Genomic DNA, 27,498 nt, shown 5'->3' on the forward strand with positions numbered 1-27,498 from the left:
GCAACGCTCCCTATCCAACCTGACAGAGCTTGAGAAGGTCTGTAAAAAAAAACATTGGAGAAACTCCCCAAATACAGGTTGTCCCAAGCTTGTAGCATCAGACCAAAAGAAGACTTAAGGCTGTAATCACTGACAAAGGTGCTTCAACAAAGTACTGAATAAAGAGTCTGAATACTTATGTAAATGTGATATTTTAATACAATTGCAAAAATGTCTAAAAACCCATGTTTGCTTTATAATCATGGGGTATGGTTTGTATATTTATGGGAGGAAAAAATATTAAATCCATTTTAGAATAAAGCTGTAACAAAGTGTGGAAAGTCAAGAGGTCTCAATACTTTCAAAATTAACTGTAATTTATAAATGAAGCATTCGTGTTTCGTGAGTCCACCAGATCAGAGGCAGTAGGGATGACCAGGGATGTTCCCTTGTTAAGTGTATGAAGTGGACAATTATCCTGTCCTGCTAAGCATTCAAAATGTAATGAGTACTATTGGGTGTCAGGGAAAATGTATGGAGTAAAAAGTACATTATTTTAGTTTAGTAAAAGTTCATATACCTTCAAAAATGACTTAAGTAGTACTTTAACATTTTTACTTCACTGGCACTAGGGCACACTGTTTTTAAAATGTACAACGTAAAATGAAAACCAGCATTTTCAGGATGTAGGTTACCTCGTTTCACTCACTCCGTTTCCCGACTATTTTCATCCATTTTGTGCCTAGACAAAACCCAGCATCAGGCTGCAGTCTTAAATCACACACAGACACACATTGTGGTATCAAAATAGGTTTTATTTTACATATTCGAACATTGTCAAAACTTGAACTTTTTTTTTGCATATAAATCTTTTAAAATTAAGACAGTTCAAATTATGAAAATTGTACAAAAGTAACATTCACAAAAACGTGTTAATTATTTCCATGACAAATTGAATTTCATCCTTTTCCGCATTTTCTAATTTACACCCACCACCAATGCCATAGGAGAACGACGATTGGTGAGATCAAGTACAGTAAACAGCAGCACGGTAGCGTGATGTCACAGGGCAGGATTGAAGGAGTTCGCCAGCTAACTCCTAAATATTCTGGATTCATATGTTCAAGTTTATATACACTTGAAATTGGCACAGTAACTGACTCACTCAACATTCCAAACTACTGATAGAGTTTCTTTCTTAACAAACCAGAAATTCAAGAGCTAGCCTACATCTGAGCGTTTCTCAAAGTTCGCTGGCTAACTCTGTGAACCCACTGTGTTACACTCCTCCAGAGTAGTTTCCCTGTAAATGGTGGTTAATCTACTGAAGTGCCCGAGTAGCTTTACTGAACTGAAGTCTATCTCTGTAAGCCTGTCAATTCCTACGCCTGTCATTTCTGAGCCTGAAGGTGGCACTACAGCCATTCTGTATAAAGAACCATATAGGGATATACAAGCCATATAGTTATACACGTATATATAGATATACACGTGTGTGTGATATATATATATATATATATATATATATATATATATATATATAAATACAGTATGACGCTGTCTGCCCAAGTCACTAGTCACCTCAAGCTCTTTCCTGAGAGTTAACACTAAACGCTACCTCTCTACCTACTAAATACAAAACTAAAAACTACTGAGCTGAACTGAGTGAAGTAAAATCAAGATGTACTGAGCTGGCCTGGTTACACAACCATAGTTGTTGGCCTGGAATTATGCTGAAAACTTTGAAATGGACCATGTGAAAATAAAATATTAGAGCCAGCTCAGTTTGAACGGAACGATGGCGCAAGAAAAGCATCGGCCTTCCGCTCTACCTGTGTCAATGTAGTCGGAGCCGGTTTGTCTGGTTTTGCATTCAATAGCCACACATGGCCGACATACAGTGTAGTGGTTCCAGGCAAACCATCAACAGCCCTTGTATTAGTAGCCCTGTATTCTCTACTGGAGGTGTTTCACAGTAAACAGAAAGAAAATAAAGGGCAAGTCTAACTTCAGTGTCCTTCTGCCAGCCAGTTTAACTTATCCTAGATCATTCGTTTAACCTCAGCCTCAAACAGAGAATCAACCCATCTAACTACAACTATTCCACTGACACTAGATTCCCGACTGAAAATACACACCAAGACTACACTACCCAGAAGCCCTTTAGCTAAGAATGGCATTACAAGCCAGTCCTCTCGCAGCCCTTAGGCCCACTACAGAAAAACAACTATTTTTACTCAGGCTCAGCCCCCCCCCCATACATAAGTTCTAAGAAGAGTTCTAAGGAGTTCCACCGGGTGTTTCTGCGCTTACGAGAAGTCCAACCCATGTGTGCCGACAGACAGTCTGAAGGTTTGTAGTGTCTCATTGTCCTGGCTCAGATCTGCTCTGGGGTAAGAATGGAGTATGGGCTCACAAACAATTTCTCGTTTCCTTTCGCTCTCCCTCAGTCTCACACACACATACCCCTTTCTTGCTCTCTCACACGTGCAAACACACAAACTGTGGATGACTAGAAAGAGACCGGAGTACCAATACACCCAACCCCATTTAGAATCAGAACCAGAAACCCTTTAGTTCAGAATTAGTGTTGCCTTCTTTACATTCTAGTTAAGCTAAAAAAAATTAGACAGTAAGGCTGAACTTAATGTTCAAGTTCAATTTAAATTCATTATTTTGCATAAAGCATCAAACAACAACAACAAAAATCATACAATTCCAAAAAACAAAGCCAAGAGTTGCATCCGATGCAAAGCTGCACATGAAGAGCAGGGCGACTGAGAGCCACCTGCCTAACACTCAACCCAGGCCAGATATCAGTATTAATACCTCTACTGATCCTTCCCACCGATTGCCTGCTCAACACGGATGTAGACAGACCCGCTCGCCCTCGCCCTGCGACCCCCCCCCCCACCCCTCTCACTTTTTTCTGAATTTCTCTTTCCATGCATCTCGCTCACTCCTTCCTCTCCCCATCCTTCTTTACCAATCCCCCTTCTCCCTCCCCCTCTCTGGCCGATAGAATTAAAACTAAAGCCTTTACGCACCCCAATTAGGGGAATGACTCCTCACACATTCCTTTGTCCCTCAAACCCTTCAACTGACAGACAGACAGACAGCTAGTCTCGGATCTTAGTGTCTGGCCTGTTCAGAGGCTTTCGGGGGCTCAGGGTCCTGGGTAGGGCTGTGTCCCTCGACAAACATGTTAGGGATGTCCTGGCCGAAGTAGATCTTACTGTTGGCTGCTATCGCCTGGTACTTCATCAACTCAAGGTACTCGGGTGTTAACTTCAACTGGAAAGATGGGAGAGAGATTATGTCAGTGTGTGTGTGTGTGTGTGTGTGTGTGTGTGTGTGTGTGTGTGTGTGTGTGTGTGTGTGTGTGTGTGTGTGTGTGTGTGTGTGATATATATATATATTTATATATAGACATGTCTTACCCTGTTAGCTTCAGCAAACTTAGCGGCTGTATAATACTCTGCATCAGCCCTGGCCTTCATTTTTGCCAAGAAAGCAGTGTCTGAAATAGACACAGAGTTCATTAATATGCACACACACACCACATACCACACACACACACAACACACACACACACACACACCCTCTATTTCAGAGATCCTCTTCTCAGTCTCTTTCTCCATCACCTTCTGTTGGAAATGAATCTGTGCTACTTCAGCCACCTTCTGAGCCTCTGAGAGAAAGAGAGCGGTGTGCGGTGGGGAAAAGAAGAGTATATAGTGTTACGGTTTAGCTCTCCAGTTATTTCAGATACACAACTGGTTGTGTACTGTAAGTGTGTATACTAATGAGATGGAGTGTTGCTACGTTACCGATGACGGCTTTCTTCCTCTCAGTCTCAGCTTCTTTCTCCACAACCTTCTGAGTCTGAACTGTTACCAACAGACGAGTCTTCTCCCCCTCCCTACACACACAGTGAGAGAGAGAGAGAGGTTACACACACACACAAAGTAAGGTTTATAGAAAGAACTAAAAAATAGAGTGAGACACTGGACAAATGATAGAGAGAGAACTGAAGAGAAAAAGAAAGAGTGAGAACACTCACATGAGCTCAAAGTTTCTCCTGATGGCCTCTGGGATTTTGGGCTTGGTGACTCGGACAGCCTGGGACATAAGAGACACACTCAGTATATACAAACCTGAGCCCCGTTCAGTAGCCGAACGCAGGGCATAACATTACATTTTTGGACCACCAGCCACTCAGATTTTTAACCAGCCAAACATCCCTCCCCCTACAATTACACGAACAAAACAGGAAAGAACATGCTTTGTAATGTTTCTAAAACAATACATGTATTACTAGTAAGAAGAATTGTGGTATACTGTTTAATTTCATTTTTTGTGACTAGAGTCTTTTAACCAAAAGAACACAGAAGAGACGAAACATGGCACCTGCCCCTTTAAGGGTGGGAGATTACCATGGTAACGTGACTTGAGTCATGTCTATGCAATCTGGTTTCAGAGCTGGTCATGGGTGCACCTCAGCCACGCTCAAGGTCCTAAACGACATCATAACCGCCATCGATAAGAGACATTACTGTGCAGCCGTATTCATCGGCCTGGCCAAGGCTTTCGACTCTGTCAATCACCATATTCTTATTGGCAGACTCGACAGCCTTGGTTTCTCAAATGATTGCCTCGCCTGGTTTACCAACTACTTCTCTGATAGAGTTCAGTGTGTCAAATCGGAGGGCCTGTTGTCCGGACCTCTGGCAGTCGCTATGGGGGTGCCACAGGGTTCAATTCTCGGGCCGACTCTCTTCTCTGTATACGTCAATGATGTCGCTCTTGCTGCTGGTGATTCTCTGATCCACCTCTACGCAGACGACACCATTCTGTATACTTCTGGCCCCTCTTTGGACAGTGTTAACTTACCTCCAGACGAGGTATACAACTCTCCTTCCGTGGCCTCCAACTGCTCTTAAACGCAAGTAAAACTAAATGCATACTACTCAAATCGATCACTGCCCGCACCTGTCTATCACAGTGCCATCCGTTTTGTCACCAAAGCCCCATACACTAACCACCACTGCGACCTGTATGCTCTCGTTGGTTGGCCCTCGCTTCATACTCGTCGCCAAACCCACTGGCTACAGGTTATATACAAGTCTCTGCTAGGTAAAGCCCTGCCTTATCTCAACTCACTGGCCACCATAGCAGCACCCACTCATAGCATGCGCTCCAGCAGGTATAGCTCACTGGTCACCCCCGAAGCCAATTCCTCCTTTAGTTGTCTTTCCTTCCAGTTCTCTGTTGCCAATGACTGGAACGAACTGCAAAAATCTCTGAAGCTAGAGACTCATATCTCCCTCACTTGCTTTAAGCACCAGCTGTCAGAGCAGCTCACAGATCACTGCACCTGTACATAGCCCATCTGTAAACAGCCCATCTACCTACCTACCTCATCCCCATACTGTATTTATTTATTTATCTTGCTACTATGCAGCCCAGTATCTCTAATTGCACATTCATCTTGTGCACATCTACCATTCCAGTGTTTAATTGCTATATTGTAATTACTTCGCCATCATGGCCTATTTATTGCCTTAACTCCCTTATCTTACTTAATTTACACTCACTGTATATAGACTTTGTTTTCTTTTGTTCTACTGTATTATTGACTATGTTTTATTTAATCCATGTGTAACTCTGTGTTGTTGTATGTGTCGAACTGCTTTGCTTCATCTTGGCCAGGTCGCAGTTGCAAATGAGAACTTGTTCTCATCTAGCCTACCTGGTTAAATAAAGGTGAAATAAAAAAATACGTTTGTGCCTGTGAGAATGAGTCTGACTAGTAGCTGCTTTATCTTCTCAAATGTAAATAGCCAAGAAACACATTGACAGTCTCACTTTCGTAGACTTTCTTTTCAAGTCAATGAGACCAACTTTTATATGTGTGCAGCACTTCTAAAAATGAATATTTCACTCAGCTCTTTACATGCACACAGACCCAACCCAGGCAATGTTGCAGAGCGAGGTGGGATAGGCCATTGTAAAATTCGTACACTGAACAACATTCAACAATTTCAAATATTTTACTGATATACAGTTCATATAAAGCAACTAAGCCAATTGAAATAAATTCATTAGACCCTAATCTATGGATTTCACATGACAGGGCGGGGGTGCAGCCATGGGTGGCATGGTTACACGTAGTCTGTGGTTGTGAGGTTGGTTGGATGTACTGCCAAATTCGTTGAAGGCCGTTTACAGTAGAGAAATTAACATTCATTCAATTCTCTGGCAACAGCTCTTGTGGACATTCCTGCAGTCAGCGTGCCAATTCCACATTCTCCCTCAAAACTTGAGACATCTGTGGCATTATTTTGTGTGACAAAACTGCACCTTTTAAGGTGGCCTTTTATTGTCCCAGCACAAGGTGCACCTGTGTAATGAGCATGCTGTTTAACAAGCTTCTTGATATGCCACATCTGCCAGGTGGATGGATTAACTTGGCAAAGGAGAATTGCTCACTAACAGGGTTGTAAACAAATTTGTGCACAAAATTTGAGAGTATTGACTACCTCTATATGGTCAAAGTAGATTATATTTTTGTTCAGTGGAGTGCTTTGACTTTGTGTGATTAATTTACCAGCTATGAAACTAAAACGCCAGATACTTTGAAAACAGCTACTGCAGCATTTATTTTTGCTATAAATGTGATCATACTTGGGCACTGTGGAACACAGACCACCCGCCAACGTGGCTGGTGAAATAGAGATATTACCTGCCAATGACAAAATCTACCCGCATTTGGCAGGTGTTAATTTTAGGCCCTGATTGTCAAATGCTGCAGATAGAAGTGCCACAAATAGCAATGATGCGATTCCTTATTCTACATGTCAGAGAGGCATTATTGTTCTACATAACATATTATTAACTGAATGTTCCAAAACAGTGCTTCCTGCTGAATGCACCCGACCACTCAGGTGAGTGTGTGTTTGTGTCAGGGTTGGGGTCAATTCCCATTTAATTCAGTCAATTCAGGAAGTAAACTTGGCGCAAAGTGGTAATTTCACTTTACTTCCTGAATTGACTGACTTAAATGGGAATTGACCCCAACCCTGACACAAACTCACCTGAGTTGGAATGGAATCAACCCCAATCCTGGTGTGTGTGTACCTGTATCGTCAGTCCAGGCGCCATAGAGTTTAGGTCTTTCTGCAGAGCGATTTTCAGGTTCTCATCAATGATGTCTGACAAACCAAAAAAAATAAGAGTTATTAGACTGATGTATAGAAAGTGTCTCAGCAGATATACAAGTGAGTGAGTGAGTGCTCACCAAACAGCTCAATGTAGACCTCCTGTAAAGTGTGTACGCTGCAGAATTGGTTGAGTTCGTGGTGAATCTTGTTGAAAATTAGAGTTTTGTCATAATCAGCTGTATAGTTCTTCACTGTGTCCACCACTGTGAAGAGAGAGAGAGGTTAGTATACACTAGGAAAGTAGAAACGTCACCCCCCCCCTTTCCAACTACATAGCAACGGGGACAACGTAGGTGTCCTAGGGATCCACTCTGTTAGCTAGTAGTTCTGAAGGTCTTACCAGATGAGGGCACCAGCATGTTGACCACCTCTATACGGTCAAAGTAGATCATCACTCCCCCACTGTGGAGAGAACACATCAGAAACATGGTCACGAACATGGTCAATATCCTCCACCACACAAACACATCAGAAACATGGTCACGAACATGGTCAACATCCTCCACCACACAAACACATCAGAAACATGGTCACGAACATGGTCAACGTCCTCCACCACACAAACACACACACAAACACGCGTCTGCTAAATGGCATATTATTATTATTATTATTATTACAAACACATCAGAAACATGGTCACGAACATGGTCAACGTCCTCCACCACACAAACACATCAGAAACATGGTCACGAACATGGTCAACGTCCTCCACCACACAAACACACACACAAACACATGGTCACGAACATGGTCAACGTCCTCCACCACACAAACACATCAGAAACATGGTCACGAACATGGTCAACGTCCTCCACCACACAAACACATCAGAAACATGGTCACGAACATGGTCAATGTCCTCCACCACACAAACACATCAGAAACATGGTCACGAACATGGTCAACGTCCTCCACCACACAAGCACACACACAAACACATCAGAAACATGGTCACAAACATGGTCAACGTCCTCCACCACACACACAAACACATCAGAAACATGGTCACGAACATGGTCAACGTCCTCCACCACACAAGCACACACACAAACACATCAGAAACATGGTCACGAACATGGTCAATGTCCTCCACCACACAAACACATCAGAAACATGGTCACGAACATGGTCAACGTCCTCCACCACACAAACACATCAGAAACATGGTCACGAACATGGTCAATGTCCTCCACCACACAAACACATCAGAAACATGGTCACGAACATGGTCAATGTCCTCCACCACACAAACACATCAGAAACATGGTCACGAACATGGTCAACGTCCTCCACCACACAAACACATCAGAAACATGGTCACGAACATGGTCAACGTCCTCCACCACACAAACACACACACAAACACATCAGAAACATGGTCACGAACATGGTCAACGTCCTCCACCACACAAGCACACACACAAACACATGGTCACGAACATGGTCAACGTCCTCCACCACACAAACACATCAGAAACATGGTCACGAACACGGTCAATGTCCTCCACCACACAAACACATCAGAAACATGGTCACGAACATGGTCAACGTCCTCAACCACACAAACACATCAGAAACATGGTCACGAACATGGTCAACGTCCTCCACCACACAAGCACACACACAAACACATCAGAAACATGGTCACGAACATGGTCAACGTCCTCCACCACACAAGCACACACACAAACACATCAGAAACATGGTCACGAACATGGTCAACGTCCTCCACCACACAAGCACACACACAAACACATCAGAAACATGGTCACGAACATGGTCAATGTCCTCCACCACACAAACACATCAGAAACATGGTCACGAACATGGTCAACGTCCTCCACCACACAAACACATCAGAAACATGGTCACGAACATGGTCAATGTCCTCCACCACACAAACACATCAGAAACATGGTCACGAACATGGTCAATGTCCTCCACCACACAAGCACACACACAAACACATGGTCACGAACATGGTCAACGTCCTCCACCACACAAACACATCAGAAACATGGTCACGAACATGGTCAACGTCCACCACACAAACACATCAGAAACATGGTCACGAACATGGTCAATGTCCTCCACCACACAAACACATCAGAAACATGGTCACGAACATGGTCAATGTCCTCCACCACACAAACACATCAGAAACATGGTCACGAACATGGTCAACGTCCTCAACCACACAAACACATCAGAAACATGGTCACGAACATGGTCAACGTCCTCCACCACACAAGCACACACACAAACACATCAGAAACATGGTCACGAACATGGTCAACGTCCTCCACCACACAAGCACACACACAAACACATCAGAAACATGGTCACGAACATGGTCAACGTCCTCCACCACACAAGCACACACACAAACACATCAGAAACATGGTCACGAACATGGTCAATGTCCTCCACCACACAAACACATCAGAAACATGGTCACGAACATGGTCAACGTCCTCCACCACACAAACACATCAGAAACATGGTCACGAACATGGTCAATGTCCTCCACCACACAAACACATCAGAAACATGGTCACGAACATGGTCAATGTCCTCCACCACACAAACACATCAGAAACATGGTCACGAACATGGTCAACGTCCTCCACCACACAAGCACACACACAAACACATCAGAAACATGGTCACAAACATGGTCAACGTCCTCCACCACACACACAAACACATCAGAAACATGGTCACGAACATGGTCAACGTCCTCCACCACACAAGCACACACACAAACACATCAGAAACATGGTCACAAACATGGTCAACGTCCTCCACCACACAAACACACACACAAACACATCAGAAACATGGTCACGAACATGGTCAATGTCCTCCACCACACAAACACATCAGAAACATGGTCACGAACATGGTCAACGTCCTCCACCACACAAGCACACACACAAACACATCAGAAACATGGTCACAAACATGGTCAACGTCCTCCACCACACACACAAACACATCAGAAACATGGTCACGAACATGGTCAACGTCCTCCACCACACAAGCACACACACAAACACATCAGAAACATGGTCACGAACATGGTCAATGTCCTCCACCACACAAACACATCAGAAACATGGTCACGAACATGGTCAACGTCCTCCACCACACAAACACATCAGAAACATGGTCACGAACATGGTCAATGTCCTCCACCACACAAACACATCAGAAACATGGTCACGAACATGGTCAATGTCCTCCACCACACAAACACATCAGAAACATGGTCACGAACATGGTCAACGTCCTCCACCACACAAGCACACACACAAACACATCAGAAACATGGTCACGAACATGGTCAATGTCCTCCACCACACAAACACATCAGAAACATGGTCACGAACATGGTCAACGTCCTCCACCACACAAACACATCAGAAACATGGTCACGAACATGGTCAATGTCCTCCACCACACAAACATGGTCACGAACATGGTCAATGTCCTCCACCACACAAACACATCAGAAACATGGTCACGAACATGGTCAATGTCCTCCACCACACAAACACATCAGAAACATGGTCACGAACATGGTCAATGTCCTCCACCACACAAACACATCAGAAACATGGTCACGAACATGGTCAATGTCCTCCACCACACAAACACATCAGAAACATGGTCACGAACATGGTCAATGTCCTCCACCACACAAACACATCAGAAACATGGTCACGAACATGGTCAACGTCCTCCACCACACAAGCACGCACACAAACACATCAGAAACATGGTCACGAACATGGTCAACGTCCTCCACCACACAAGCACGCACACAAACACATCAGAAACATGCTCACGAACATGGTCAACGTCCTCCACCACACAAGCACACACACAAACACATCAGAAACATGGTCACGAACATGGTCAATGTCCTCCACCACACAAACACATCGGAAACATGGTCACGAACATGGTCAATGTCCTCCACCACACAAACACACACACAAACACATCAGAAACATGGTCACGAACATGGTCAATGTCCTCCACCACACAAACACATCAGAAACATGGTCACGAACATGGTCAACGTCCTCCACCACACAAGCACACACACAAACACATCAGAAACATGGTCACGAACATGGTCAACGTCCTCCACCACACAAGCACACACACAAACACATCAGAAACATGGTCACGAACATGGTCAACGTCCTCCACCACACAAGCACACACACAAACACATCAGAAACATGGTCACGAACATGGTCAACGTCCTCCACCACACAAGCACACACACAAACACATCAGAAACATGGTCACGAACATGGTCAATGTCCTCCACCACACAAACACATCAGAAACATGGTCACAAACATGGTCAATGTCCTCCACCACACAAACACATCAGAAACATGGTCACGAACATGGTCAATGTCCTCCACCACACAAACACATCAGAAACATGGTCACGAACATGGTCAACATCCTCCACCACACAAGCACACACACAAACACATCAGAAACATGGTCACGAACATGGTCAACGTCCTCCACCACACAAGCACACACACAAACACATCAGAAACATGGTCACGAACATGGTCAATGTCCTCCACCACACAAAAAACATCAGAAACATGGTCACGAACATGGTCAATGTCCTTCACCACACAAACACATCAGAAACATGGTCACGAACATGGTCAATGTCCTCCACCACACAAGCACACACACAAACACATCAGAAACATGGTCACGAACATGGTCAACGTCCTCAACCACACAAGCACACACACACAAACACATCAGAAACATGGTCACGAACATGGTCAACGTCCTCCACCACACAAGCACACACACAAACACATCAGAAACATGGTCACGAACATGGTCAATGTCCTCCACCACACAAACACACACACAAACACATCAGAAACATGGTCACAAACATGGTCAACGTCCTCCACCACACAAACACACACACAAACACATCAGAAACATGGTCACGAACATGGTCAATGTCCTCCACCACACAAACACATCAGAAACATGGTCACGAACATGGTCAACGTCCTCCACCACACAAGCACACACACAAACACATCAGAAACATGGTCACAAACATGGTCAACGTCCTCCACCACACACACAAACACATCAGAAACATGGTCACGAACATGGTCAACGTCCTCCACCACACAAACACATCAGAAACATGGTCACGAACATGGTCAATGTCCTCCACCACACAAACACATCAGAAACATGGTCACGAACATGGTCAATGTCCTCCACCACACAAACACATCAGAAACATGGTCACGAACATGGTCAACGTCCTCCACCACACACACAAACACATCAGAAACATGGTCACGAACATGGTCAACGTCCTCAACCACACAAGCACACACACACAAACACATCAGAAACATGGTCACGAACATGGTCAACGTCCTCCACCACACAAGCACACACACAAACACATCAGAAACATGGTCACGAACATGGTCAATGTCCTCCACCACACAAACACATCAGAAACATGGTCACAAACATGGTCAACGTCCTCCACCACACAAACACACACACAAACACATCAGAAACATGGTCACGAACATGGTCAATGTCCTCCACCACACAAACACATCAGAAACATGGTCACGAACATGGTCAACGTCCTCCACCACACAAGCACACACACAAACACATCAGAAACATGGTCACAAACATGGTCAACGTCCTCCACCACACACACAAACACATCAGAAACATGGTCACGAACATGGTCAATGTCCTCCACCACCCAAGCACACACACAAACACATCAGAAACATGGTCACGAACATGGTCAATGTCCTCCACCACACAAACACATCAGAAACATGGTCACGAACATGGTCAATGTCCTCCACCACACAAACATGGTCACGAACATGGTCAATGTCCTCCACCACACAAACACATCAGAAACATGGTCACGAACATGGTCAATGTCCTCCACCACACAAACACATCAGAAACATGGTCACGAACATGGTCAATGTCCTCCACCACACAAACACATCAGAAACATGGTCACGAACATGGTCAATGTCCTCCACCACACAAACACATCAGAAACATGGTCACGAACATGGTCAACGTCCTCCACCACACAAGCACACACACAAACACATCAGAAACATGGTCACGAACATGGTCAACGTCCTCCACCACACAAGCACGCACACAAACACATCAGAAACATGGTCACGAACATGGTCAACGTCCTCCACCACACAAGCACGCACACAAACACATCAGAAACATGCTCACGAACATGGTCAACGTCCTCCACCACACAAGCACACACACAAACACATCAGAAACATGGTCACGAACATGGTCAATGTCCTCCACCACACAAACACATCGGAAACATGGTCACGAACATGGTCAATGTCCTCCACCACACAAACACATCAGAAACATGGTCACGAACATGGTCAATGTCCTCCACCACACAAACACATCAGAAACATGGTCACGAACATGGTCAATGTCCTCCACCACACAAACACATCAGAAACATGGTCACGAACATGGTCAACGTCCTCCACCACACAAGCACACACACAAACACATCAGAAACATGGTCACGAACATGGTCAACGTCCTCCACCACACAAGCACACACACAAACACATCAGAAACATGGTCACGAACATGGTCAACGTCCTCCACCACACAAGCACACACACAAACACATCAGAAACATGGTCACGAACATGGTCAACGTCCTCCACCACACAAAAGCACGCACACAAACACATCAGAAACATGGTCACGAACATGGTCAATGTCCTCCACCACACAAGCACACACACAAACACATCAGAAACATGCTCACGAACATGGTCAATGTCCTCCACCACACAAACACATCAGAAACATGGTCACGAACATGGTCAACGTCCTCCACCACACAAGCACACACACAAACACATCAGAAACATGGTCACGAACATGGTCAATGTCCTCCACCACACAAACACATCAGAAACATGGTCACAAACATGGTCAACGTCCTCCACCACACAAACACATCAGAAACATGGTCACGAACATGGTCAATGTCCTCCACCACACAAACACGGTCAATGTCCTCCACCACACAAACACATCAGAAACATGGTCACGAACATGGTCAACGTCCTCCACCACACAAACACAGAAACATGGTCACGAACATGGTCAATGTCCTCCACCACACAAACACATCAGAAACATGGTCACGAACATGGTCAATGTCCTCCACCACACAAACACATCAGAAACATGGTCACGAACATGGTCAATGTCCTCCACCACACAAACACGGTCAATGTCCTCCACCACACAAACACATCAGAAACATGGTCACGAACATGGTCAACGTCCTCCACCACACAAGCACACACACAATCACATCAGAAACATGGTCACGGACATGGTCAACGTCCTCCACCACACAAGCACACACATACAAACACATCAGAAACATGGTCACGAACATGGTCAATGTCCTCCACCACACAAACACATCAGAAACATGGTCACGAACATGGTCAACATCCTCCACCACACAAACACATCAGAAACATGGTCACGAACATGGTCAATGTCCTCCACCACACAAACACATCAGAAACATGGTCACGAACATGGTCAATGTCCTCCACCACACAAACACATCAGAAACATGGTCACGAACATGGTCAACGTCCTCCACCACACAAGCACACACACAATCACATCAGAAACATGGTCACGAACATGGTCAACGTCCTCCACCACACAAGCACACACACAAACACATCAGAAACATAGTCACGAACATGGTCAACGTCTTCCACCACACAAACACATCAGAAACATGGTCACGAACATGGTCAACGTCCTCCACCACACAAGCACACACACAAACACATCAGAAACATAGTCACGAACATGGTCAACGTCTTCCACCACACAAGCACACACACAAACACATCAGAAACATGGTCACGAACATGGTCAACGTCATCCACCACACAAGCACGCACACATACACATCAGAAACATGGTCACGAACATGGTCAACGTCCTCCACCACACAAGCACACACACAAACACATCAGAAACATGCTCACGAACATGGTCAACGTCCTCCACCACACAAGCACACACACAAACACATCAGAAACATGGTCACGAACATGGTCAACGTCTTCCACCACACAAGCACACACACAAACACATCAGAAACATGGTCACGAACATGGTCAACGTCCTCCACCACACAAGCACACACACAAACACATCAGAAACATGGTCACGAACATGGTCAACGTCCTCCACCACACAAGCACACACACAAACACACACACAAACACATCAGAAACATGGTCACGAACATGGTCAACGTCCTCCACCACACAAGCACGCACACAAACACATCAGAAACATGCTCACGAACATGGTCAACGTCCTCCACCACACAAGCACACACACAAGCACATCAGAAACATGGTCACGAACATGGTCAATGTCCTCCACCACACAAAAAACATCAGAAACATGGTCACGAACATGGTCAATGTCCTTCACCACACAAACACATCAGAAACATGGTCACGAACATGGTCAATGTCCTCCACCACACAAGCACACACACAAACACATCAGAAACATGGTCACGAACATGGTCAACGTCATCCACCACACAAGCACGCACACATACACATCAGAAACATGGTCACGAACATGGTCAACGTCCTCCACCACACAAGCACACACACAAACACATCAGAAACATGCTCACGAACATGGTCAACGTCCTCCACCACACAAGCACACACACAAACACATCAGAAACATGGTCACGAACATGGTCAACGTCTTCCACCACACAAGCACACACACAAACACATCAGAAACATGGTCACGAACATGGTCAACATCCTCCACCACACAAGCACACACACAAACACATCAGAAACATGGTCACGAACATGGTCAACGTCCTCCACCACACAAGCACACACACAAACACATCAGAAACATGGTCATGAACATGGTCAATGTCCTCCACCACACAAACACATCAGAAACATGGTCACGAACATGGTCAACGTCCTCCACCACACAAGCACACACACAAACACATCAGAAACATGGTCACGAACATGGTCAACGTCCTCCACCACACAAAAGCACGCACACAAACACATCAGAAACATGGTCACGAACATGGTCAACGTCCTCCACCACACAAGCACACACACAAACACATCAGAAACATGCTCACGAACATGGTCAACGTCCTCCACCACACAAGCACACACACAAACACATCAGAAACATGGTCACGAACATGGTCAATGTCCTCCACCACACAAACACATCAGAAACATGGTCACAAACATGGTCAACGTCCTCCACCACACAAACACATCAGAAACATGGTCACGAACATGGTCAATGTCCTCCACCACACAAACACATCAGAAACATGGTCACGAACATGGTCAATGTCCTCCACCACACAAACACATCAGAAACATGGTCACGAACATGGTCAACGTCCTCCACCACACAAACACATCAGAAACATGGTCACGAACATGGTCAATGTCCTCCACCACACAAACACATCAGAAACATGGTCACGAACATGGTCAATGTCCTCCACCACACAAACACATCAGAAACATGGTCACGAACATGGTCAATGTCCTCCACCACACAAACACATCAGAAACATGGTCACGAACATGGTCAATGTCCTCCACCACACAAACACATCAGAAACATGGTCACGAACATGGTCAACGTCCTCCACCACACAAGCACACACACAAACACATCAGAAACATGGTCACGAACATGGTCAACGTCCTCCACCACACAAGCACACACACACAAACACATCAGAAACATGGTCACGAACATGGTCAATGTCCTCCACCACACAAACACATCAGAAACATGGTCACGAACATGGTCAACGTCCTCCACCACACAAACACATCAGAAACATGGTCACGAACATGGTCAATGTCCTCCACCACACAAACACATCAGAAACATGGTCACGAACATGGTCAATGTCCTCCACCACACAAACACATCAGAAACATGGTCACGAACATGGTCAATGTCCTCCACCACACAAACACATCAGAAACATGGTCACGAACATGGTCAATGTCCTCCACCACACAAACACATCAGAAACATGGTCACGAACATGGTCAACGTCCTCCACCACACAAGCACACACACAAACACATCAGAAACATGGTCACGAACATGGTCAACGTCCTCCACCACACAAACACATCAGAAACATGGTCACGAACATGGTCAATGTCCTCCACCACACAAACACATCAGAAACATGGTCACGAACATGGTCAACGTCCTCCACCACACAAACACATCAGAAACATGGTCACGAACATGGTCAATGTCCTCCACCACACAAACACATCAGAAACATGGTCACGAACATGGTCAATGTCCTCCACCACACAAACACATCAGAAACATGGTCACGAACATGGTCAACGTCCTCCACCACACAAGCACACACACAAACACATCAGAAACATAGTCACGAACATGGTCAACGTCTTCCACCACACAAGCACACACACAAACACATCAGAAACATGGTCACGAACATGGTCAACGTCATCCACCACACAAGCACGCACACATACACATCAGAAACATGGTCACGAACATGGTCAACGTCCTCCACCACACAAGCACACACACAAACACATCAGAAACATGCTCACGAACATGGTCAACGTCCTCCACCACACAAGCACACACACAAACACATCAGAAACATGGTCACGAACATGGTCAACGTCTTCCACCACACAAGCACACACACAAACACATCAGAAACATGGTCATGAACATGGTCAACGTCCTCCACCACACAAGCACACACACAAACACATCAGAAACATGGTCACGAACATGGTCAACGTCCTCCACCACACAAGCACACAAACAAACACATCAGAAACATGGTCACGAACATGGTCAATGTCCTCCACCACACAAAAACATCAGAAACATGGTCACGAACATGGTCAATGTCCTTCACCACACAAACACATCAGAAACATGGTCACGAACATGGTCAATGTCCTCCACCACACAAGCACACACACAAACACATCAGAAACATGGTCACGAACATGGTCAACGTCATCCACCACACAAGCACGCACACATACACATCAGAAACATGGTCACGAACATGGTCAACGTCCTCCACCACACAAGCACACACACAAACACATCAGAAACATGCTCACGAACATGGTCAACGTCCTCCACCACACAAGCACACACACAAACACATCAGAAACATGGTCACGAACATGGTCAATGTCCTCCACCACACAAACACATCAGAAACATGGTCACGAACATGGTCAACGTCCTCCACCACACAAACACATCAGAAACATGGTCACGAACATGGTCAATGTCCTCCACCACACAAACACATCAGAAACATGGTCACGAACATGGTCAATGTCCTCCACCACACAAACACATCAGAAACATGGTCATGAACATGGTCAACGTCCTCCACCACACAAGCACACACACATCAGAAACATGGTCACGAACATGGTCAACGTCCTCCACCACACAAGCACACACACACAAACACATCAGAAACATGGTCACGAACATGGTCAATGTCCTCCACCACACAAACACATCAGAAACATGGTCACGAACATGGTCAACGTCCTCCACCACACAAACACATCAGAAACATGGTCACGAACATGGTCAACGTCCTCCACCACACAAACACATCAGAAACATGGTCACGAACATGGTCAACGTCCTCCACCACACAAACACATCAGAAACATGGTCACGAACATGGTCAATGTCCTCCACCACACAAACACATCAGAAACATGGTCACGAACATGGTCAATGTCCTCCACCACACAAACACATCAGAAACATGGTCACGAACATGGTCAACGTCCTCCACCACACAAGCACACACACAAACACATCAGAAACATGGTCACGAACATGGTCAACGTCCTCCACCACACAAGCACACACACAAACACATCAGAAACATGGTCACGAACATGGTCAACGTCATCCACCACACAAGCACGCACACAAACACATCAGAAACATGGTCACGAACATGGTCAACGTCCTCCACAACACAAGCACGCACACAAACACATCAGAAACATGCTCACGAACATGGTCAACGTCCTCCACCACACAAGCACACACACAAACACATCAGAAACATGGTCACGAACATGGTCAACGTCCTCCACCACACAAACACATCAGAAACATGGTCACGAACATGGTCAATGTCCTCCACCACACAAACACATCAGAAACATGGTCACGAACATGGTCAATGTCCTCCACCACACAAACACATCAGAAACATGGTCACGAACATGGTCAATGTCCTCCACCACACAAACACATCAGAAACATGGTCACGAACATGGTCAATGTCCTCCACCACACAAACACATCAGAAACATGGTCACGAACATGGTCAACGTCCTCCACCACACAAGCACACACACAAACACATCAGAAACATGGTCACAAACATGGTCAACGTCCTCCACCACACACACAAACACATCAGAAACATGGTCACGAACATGGTCAACGTCCTCCACCACACAAGCACACACACAAACACATCAGAAACATGGTCACAAACATGGTCAATGTCCTCCACCACACAAACACATCAGAAACATGGTCACGAACATGGTCAATGTCCTCCACCACACAAACACATCAGAAACATGGTCACGAACATGGTCAATGTCCTCCACCACACAAACACATCAGAAACATGGTCACGAACATGGTCAATGTCCTCCACCACACAAACACATCAGAAACATGGTCACGAACATGGTCAACGTCCTCCACCACACAAGCACACACACAAACACATCAGAAACATGGTCACAAACATGGTCAACGTCCTCCACCACACAAACACATCAGAAACATGGTCACGAACATGGTCAATGTCCTCCACCACACAAACACATCAGAAACATGGTCACGAACATGGTCAATGTCCTCCACCACACAAACACATCAGAAACATGGTCACGAACATGGTCAATGTCCTCCACCACACAAACACATCAGAAACATGGTCACGAACATGGTCAATGTCCTCCACCACACAAACACATCAGAAACATGGTCACGAACATGGTCAACGTCCTCCACCACACAAGCACACACACAAACACATCAGAAACATAGTCACGAACATGGTCAACGTCTTCCACCACACAAGCACACACACAAACACATCAGAAACATGGTCACGAACATGGTCAACGTCATCCACCACACAAGCACGCACACATACACATCAGAAACATGGTCACGAACATGGTCAACGTCCTCCACCACACAAGCACACACACAAACACATCAGAAACATGGTCACGAACATGGTCAATGTCCTCCACCACACAAACACATCAGAAACATGGTCACGAACATGGTCAATGTCCTCCACCACACAAGCACACACACAAACACATCAGAAACATGGTCACGAACATGGTCAACGTCTTCCACCACACAAGCACACACACAAACACATCAGAAACATGGTCACGAACATGGTCAACGTCCTCCACCACACAAGCACACACACAAACACATCAGAAACATGGTCACGAACATGGTCAACGTCCTCCACCACACAAGCACACAAACAAACACATCAGAAACATGGTCACGAACATGGTCAATGTCCTCCACCACACAAAAAACATCAGAAACATGGTCACGAACATGGTCAATGTCCTTCACCACACAAACACATCAGAAACATGGTCACGAACATGGTCAATGTCCTCCACCACACAAGCACACACACAAACACATCAGAAACATGGTCACGAACATGGTCAACGTCATCCACCACACAAGCACGCACACATACACATCAGAAACATGGTCACGAACATGGTCAACGTCCTCCACCACACAAGCACACACACAAACACATCAGAAACATGCTCACGAACATGGTCAACGTCCTCCACCACACAAGCACACACACAAACACATCAGAAACATGGTCACGAACATGGTCAATGTCCTCCACCACACAAACACATCAGAAACATGGTCACGAACATGGTCAACGTCCTCCACCACACAAACACATCAGAAACATGGTCAAGAACATGGTCAATGTCCTCCACCACACAAACACATCAGAAACATGGTCACGAACATGGTCAATGTCCTCCACCACACAAACACATCAGAAACATGGTCACGAACATGGTCAACGTCCTCCACCACACAAGCACACACACAAACACATCAGAAACATGGTCACGAACATGGTCAACGTCCTCCACCACACAAGCACACACACACAAACACATCAGAAACATGGTCACGAACATGGTCAATGTCCTCCACCACACAAACACATCAGAAACATGGTCACGAACATGGTCAACGTCCTCCACCACACAAACACATCAGAAACATGGTCACGAACATGGTCAATGTCCTCCACCACACAAACACATCAGAAACATGGTCACGAACATGGTCAATGGTCAATGTCCTCCACCACACAAACACATCAGAAACATGGTCACGAACATGGTCAATGTCCTCCACCACACAAACACATCAGAAACATGGTCACGAACATGGTCAATGTCCTCCACCACACAAACACATCAGAAACATGGTCACGAACATGGTCAACGTCCTCCACCACACAAGCACACACACAAACACATCAGAAACATAGTCACGAACATGGTCAACGTCCTCCACCACACAAGCACACACACAAACACATCAGAAACATGGTCACGAACATGGTCAACGTCATCCACCACACAAGCACGCACACAAACACATCAGAAACATGGTCACGAACATGGTCAACGTCCTCCACCACACAAGCACGCACACAAACACATCAGAAACATGCTCACGAACATGGTCAACGTCCTCCACCACACAAGCACACACACAAACACATCAGAAACATGGTCACGAACATGGTCAATGTCCTCCACCACACAAGCACACACACACAAACACATCAGAAACATGGTCACGAACATGGTCAATGTCCTCCACCACACAAACACATCAGAAACATGGTCACGAACATGGTCAACGTCCTCCACCACACAAACACATCAGAAACATGGTCACGAACATGGTCAATGTCCTCCACCACACAAACACATCAGAAACATGGTCACGAACATGGTCAATGTCCTCCACCACACAAACACATCAGAAACATGGTCACGAACATGGTCAATGTCCTCCACCACACAAACACATCAGAAACATGGTCACGAACATGGTCAATGTCCTCCACCACACAAACACATCAGAAACATGGTCACGAACATGGTCAATGTCCTCCACCACACAAACACATCAGAAACATGGTCACAACATGGTCAATGTCCTCCACCACACAAACACATCAGAAACATGGTCACGAACATGGTCAATGTCCTCCACCACACAAACACATCAGAAACATGGTCACGAACATGGTCAACATGGTCCTCCACCACACAAGCACACACACAAACACATCAGAAACATGGTCACGAACATGGTCAACGTCCTCCACACACACACACAAACACATCAGAAACATGGTCACGAACATGGTCAACGTCCTCCACCACACAAGCACACACACAAACACATCAGAAACATGGTCACAAACATGGTCAACGTCCTCCACCACACAAACACACACACATCAGAAACATGGTCACGAACATGGTCAATGTCCTCCACCACACAAACACATCAGAAACATGGTCACGAACATGGTCAACGTCCTCCACCACACAAACACATCAGAAACATGGTCACGAACATGGTCAATGTCCTCCACCACACAAACACATCAGAAACATGGTCACGAACATGGTCAATGTCCTCCACCACACAAACACATCAGAAACATGGTCACGAACATGGTCAACGTCCTCCACCACACAAGCACACACACAAACACATCAGAAACATGGTCACGAACATGGTCAACGTCCTCCACCACACAAGCACACACACACAAACACATCAGAAACATGGTCACGAACATGGTCAATGTCCTCCACCACACAAACACATCAGAAACATGGTCACGAACATGGTCAACGTCCTCCACCACACAAACACATCAGAAACATGGTCACGAACATGGTCAATGTCCTCCACCACACAAACATGGTCACGAACATGGTCAATGTCCTCCACCACACAAACACATCAGAAACATGGTCACGAACATGGTCAATGTCCTCCACCACACAAACACATCAGAAACATGGTCACAACATGGTCAACGTCCTCCACCACACAAACACATCAGAAACATGGTCACGAACATGGTCAATGTCCTCCACCACACAAACACATCAGAAACATGGTCACGAACATGGTCAACGTCCTCCACCACACAAGCACACACACAAACACATCAGAAACATGGTCACGAACATGGTCAACGTCCTCCACCACACAAGCACACACACAAACACATCAGAAACATGGTCACGAACATGGTCAACGTCCTCCACCACACAAGCACGCACACAAACACATCAGAAACATGGTCACGAACATGGTCAACGTCCTCCACCACACAAGCACACACACAAACACATCAGAAACATGGTCACGAACATGGTCAATGTCCTCCACCACACAAACACATCAGAAACATGGTCACGAACATGGTCAACGTCCTCCACCACACAAACACATCAGAAACATGGTCACGAACATGGTCAATGTCCTCCACCACACAAACACATCAGAAACATGGTCACGAACATGGTCAATGTCCTCCACCACACAAACACATCAGAAACATGGTCAACGTCCTCCACCACACAAGCACACACACAAACACATCAGAAACATGGTCACGAACATGGTCAACGTCCTCCACCACACAAGCACACACACACATCAGAAACATGGTCACGAACATGGTCAATGTCCTCCACCACACAAACACATCAGAAACATGGTCACGAACATGGTCAACGTCCTCCACCACACAAACACATCAGAAACATGGTCACGAACATGGTCAATGTCCTCCACCACACAAACATGGTCACGAACATGGTCAATGACCTCCACCACACAAACACATCAGAAACATGGTCACGAACATGGTCAATGTCCTCCACCACACAAACACATCAGAAACATGGTCACGAACATGGTCAATGTCCTCCACCACACAAACACATCAGAAACATGGTCACGAACATGGTCAACGTCCTCCACCACACAAGCACACACACAAACACATCAGAAACATGGTCACGAACATGGTCAACGTCCTCCACCACACAAGCACACACACAAACACATCAGAAACATGGTCACGAACATGGTCAACGTCCTCCACCACACAAGCACACACACAAACACATCAGAAACATGGTCACGAACATGGTCAATGTCCTCCACCACACAAACACATCAGAAACATGGTCACGAACATGGTCAATGTCCTCCACCACACAAACACATCAGAAACATGGTCACGAACATGGTCAATGTCCTCCACCACACAAACACATCAGAAACATGGTCACGAACATGGTCAATGTCCTCCACCACACAAACACATCAGAAACATGGTCACGAACATGGTCAACGTCCTCCACCACACAAGCACACACACAAACACATCAGAAACATGGTCACGAACATGGTCAACGTCCTCCACCACACAAGCACACACACAAACACATCAGAAACATGGTCACGAACATGGTCAACGTCCTCCACCACACAAGCACGTACACAAACACATCAGAAACATGGTCACGAACATGGTCAACGTCCTCCACCACACAAGCACACACACAAACACATCAGAAACATGGTCACGAACATGGTCAACGTCCTCCACCACACAAGCACACACACAAACACATCAGAAACATGGTCACGAACATGGTCAACGTCCTCCACCACACAAACACATCAGAAACATGGTCAGAAACATGGTCAATGTCCTCCACCACACAAACACATCAGAAACATGGTCAAACATGGTCACCCACCACACAAAAACACATCAGAAACATGGTCACGAACATGGTCAATGTCCTCCACCACACAAACACATCAGAAACATGGTCACGAACATGGTCAACGTCCTCCACCACACAAGCACACACACAAACACATCAGAAACATGGTCACGAACATGGTCAACGTCCTCCACCACACAAGCACACACAAACACATCAGAAACATGGTCACGAACATGGTCAACGTCCTCCACCACACAAGCACACACACAAACACATCAGAAACATGGTCACGAACATGGTCAATGTCCTCCACCACACAAACACATCAGGAAACATGGTCAAACATGGTCAATGTCCTCCACCACACAAACACATCAGAAACATGGTCACGAACATGGTCAATGTCCTCCACCACACAAACACATCAGAAACATGGTCACAAACACATCAGAACATGGTCAATGTCCTCCACCACACAAACACATCAGAAACATGGTCACGAACATGGTCAACGTCCTCCACCACACAAGCACACACACAAACACATCAGAAACATGGTCACGAACATGGTCAACGTCCTCCACCACACAAGCACACACACAAACACATCAGAAACATGGTCACGAACATGGTCAACGTCCTCCACCACACAAGCACACACAAAAACACATCAGAAACATGGTCACGAACATGGTCAACGTCCTCCACCACACAAGCACACACACAAACACATCAGAAACATGGTCACGAACATGGTCAACGTCCTCCACCACACAAACACATCAGAAACATGGTCAGAAACATGGTCAACGTCCTCCACCACACAAAAACATCAGAAACATGGTCACGAACATGGTCAATGTCCTCACACACAAAACACATCAGAAACATGGTCACGAACATGGTCAATGTCCTCCACCACACAAACACATCAGAAACATGGTCACGAACATGGTCAATGTCCTCCACCACACAAACACATCAGAAACACATCAGAAATGGTCAATGTCCTCCACCACACAAACACATCAGAAACATGGTCACGAACATGGTCAACGTCCTCCACCACACAAACACATCAGAAACATGGTCACGAACATGGTCAACGTCCTCCACCACACAAGCACACACACAAACACATCAGAAACATGGTCACGAACATGGTCAACGTCCTCCACCACACAAGCACACACACAACACATCAGAAACATGGTCACGAACATGGTCAACGTCCTCCACCACACAAGCACGCACACAACACATCAGAAACATGGTCACGAACATGGTCAACGTCCTCCACCACACAAGCACACACACAAACACATCAGAAACATGGTCACGAACATGGTCAACGTCCTCCACCACACACACACACAAAACACATCAGAAACATGGTCACGAACATGGTCAACGTCCTCCACCACACAAGCACACACACAAACACATCAGAAACATGGTCACGAACATGGTCAACGTCCTCCACCACACAAGCACACACACAAACACATCAGAAACATGGTCACGAACATGGTCAATGTCCTCCACCACACAAAAAACATCAGAAACATGGTCACGAACATGGTCAATGTCCTTCACCACACAAACACATCAGAAACATGGTCACGAACATGGTCAATGTCCTCCACCACACAAGCACACACACAAACACATCAGAAACATGGTCACGAACATGGTCAACGTCCTCCACCACACAAGCACACACACAAAAACACATCAGAAACATGGTCACGAACATGGTCAACGTCCTCCACCACACAAGCACACACACAAACACATCAGAAACATGGTCACGAACATGGTCAATGTCCTCCACCACACAAACACATCAGAAACATGGTCACGAACATGGTCAACGTCCTCCACCACACAAACACATCAGAAACATGGTCACGAACATGGTCAATGTCCTCCACCACACAAACACATCAGAAACATGGTCACGAACATGGTCAATGTCCTCCACCACACAAACACATCAGAAACATGGTCACGAACATGGTCAACGTCCTCCACCACACAAGCACACACACAAAACACATCAGAAACATGGTCACGAACATGGTCAACGTCCTCCACCACACAAGCACACACACACACATCAGAAACATGGTCAC

The 27,498-nt window shown here is 45.8% G+C and overlaps 1 protein-coding gene across 1 annotated transcript in view; it reads right to left on the reverse strand.

Annotated features, from left to right (window-relative positions):
* Window positions 1-773: 773 nt before the first annotated feature.
* The window catches only part of erlin1 (ER lipid raft associated 1), a 52,678-nt gene continuing 25,953 nt past the window's right edge, over window positions 774-27,498 (reverse strand). Inside the window, exons 5-12 of the mRNA XM_046359116.1 lie at window positions 7,543-7,604; window positions 7,280-7,405; window positions 7,120-7,193; window positions 4,043-4,101; window positions 3,810-3,901; window positions 3,581-3,670; window positions 3,420-3,499; window positions 774-3,273 (exon numbers count right to left, since the gene is read on the reverse strand). Coding sequence (XP_046215072.1) covers window positions 3,112-3,273; window positions 3,420-3,499; window positions 3,581-3,670; window positions 3,810-3,901; window positions 4,043-4,101; window positions 7,120-7,193; window positions 7,280-7,405; window positions 7,543-7,604 — 745 coding nt within the window. The 3' untranslated portion in view covers window positions 774-3,111. The remainder of the gene's footprint in view (window positions 3,274-3,419; window positions 3,500-3,580; window positions 3,671-3,809; window positions 3,902-4,042; window positions 4,102-7,119; window positions 7,194-7,279; window positions 7,406-7,542; window positions 7,605-27,498) is intronic.

The sequence above is a fragment of the Oncorhynchus gorbuscha genome, linkage group LG08 (genome assembly GCF_021184085.1).
Source record: "Oncorhynchus gorbuscha isolate QuinsamMale2020 ecotype Even-year linkage group LG08, OgorEven_v1.0, whole genome shotgun sequence".
Classification (NCBI taxonomy): Eukaryota; Metazoa; Chordata; class Actinopteri; order Salmoniformes; family Salmonidae; genus Oncorhynchus; species Oncorhynchus gorbuscha.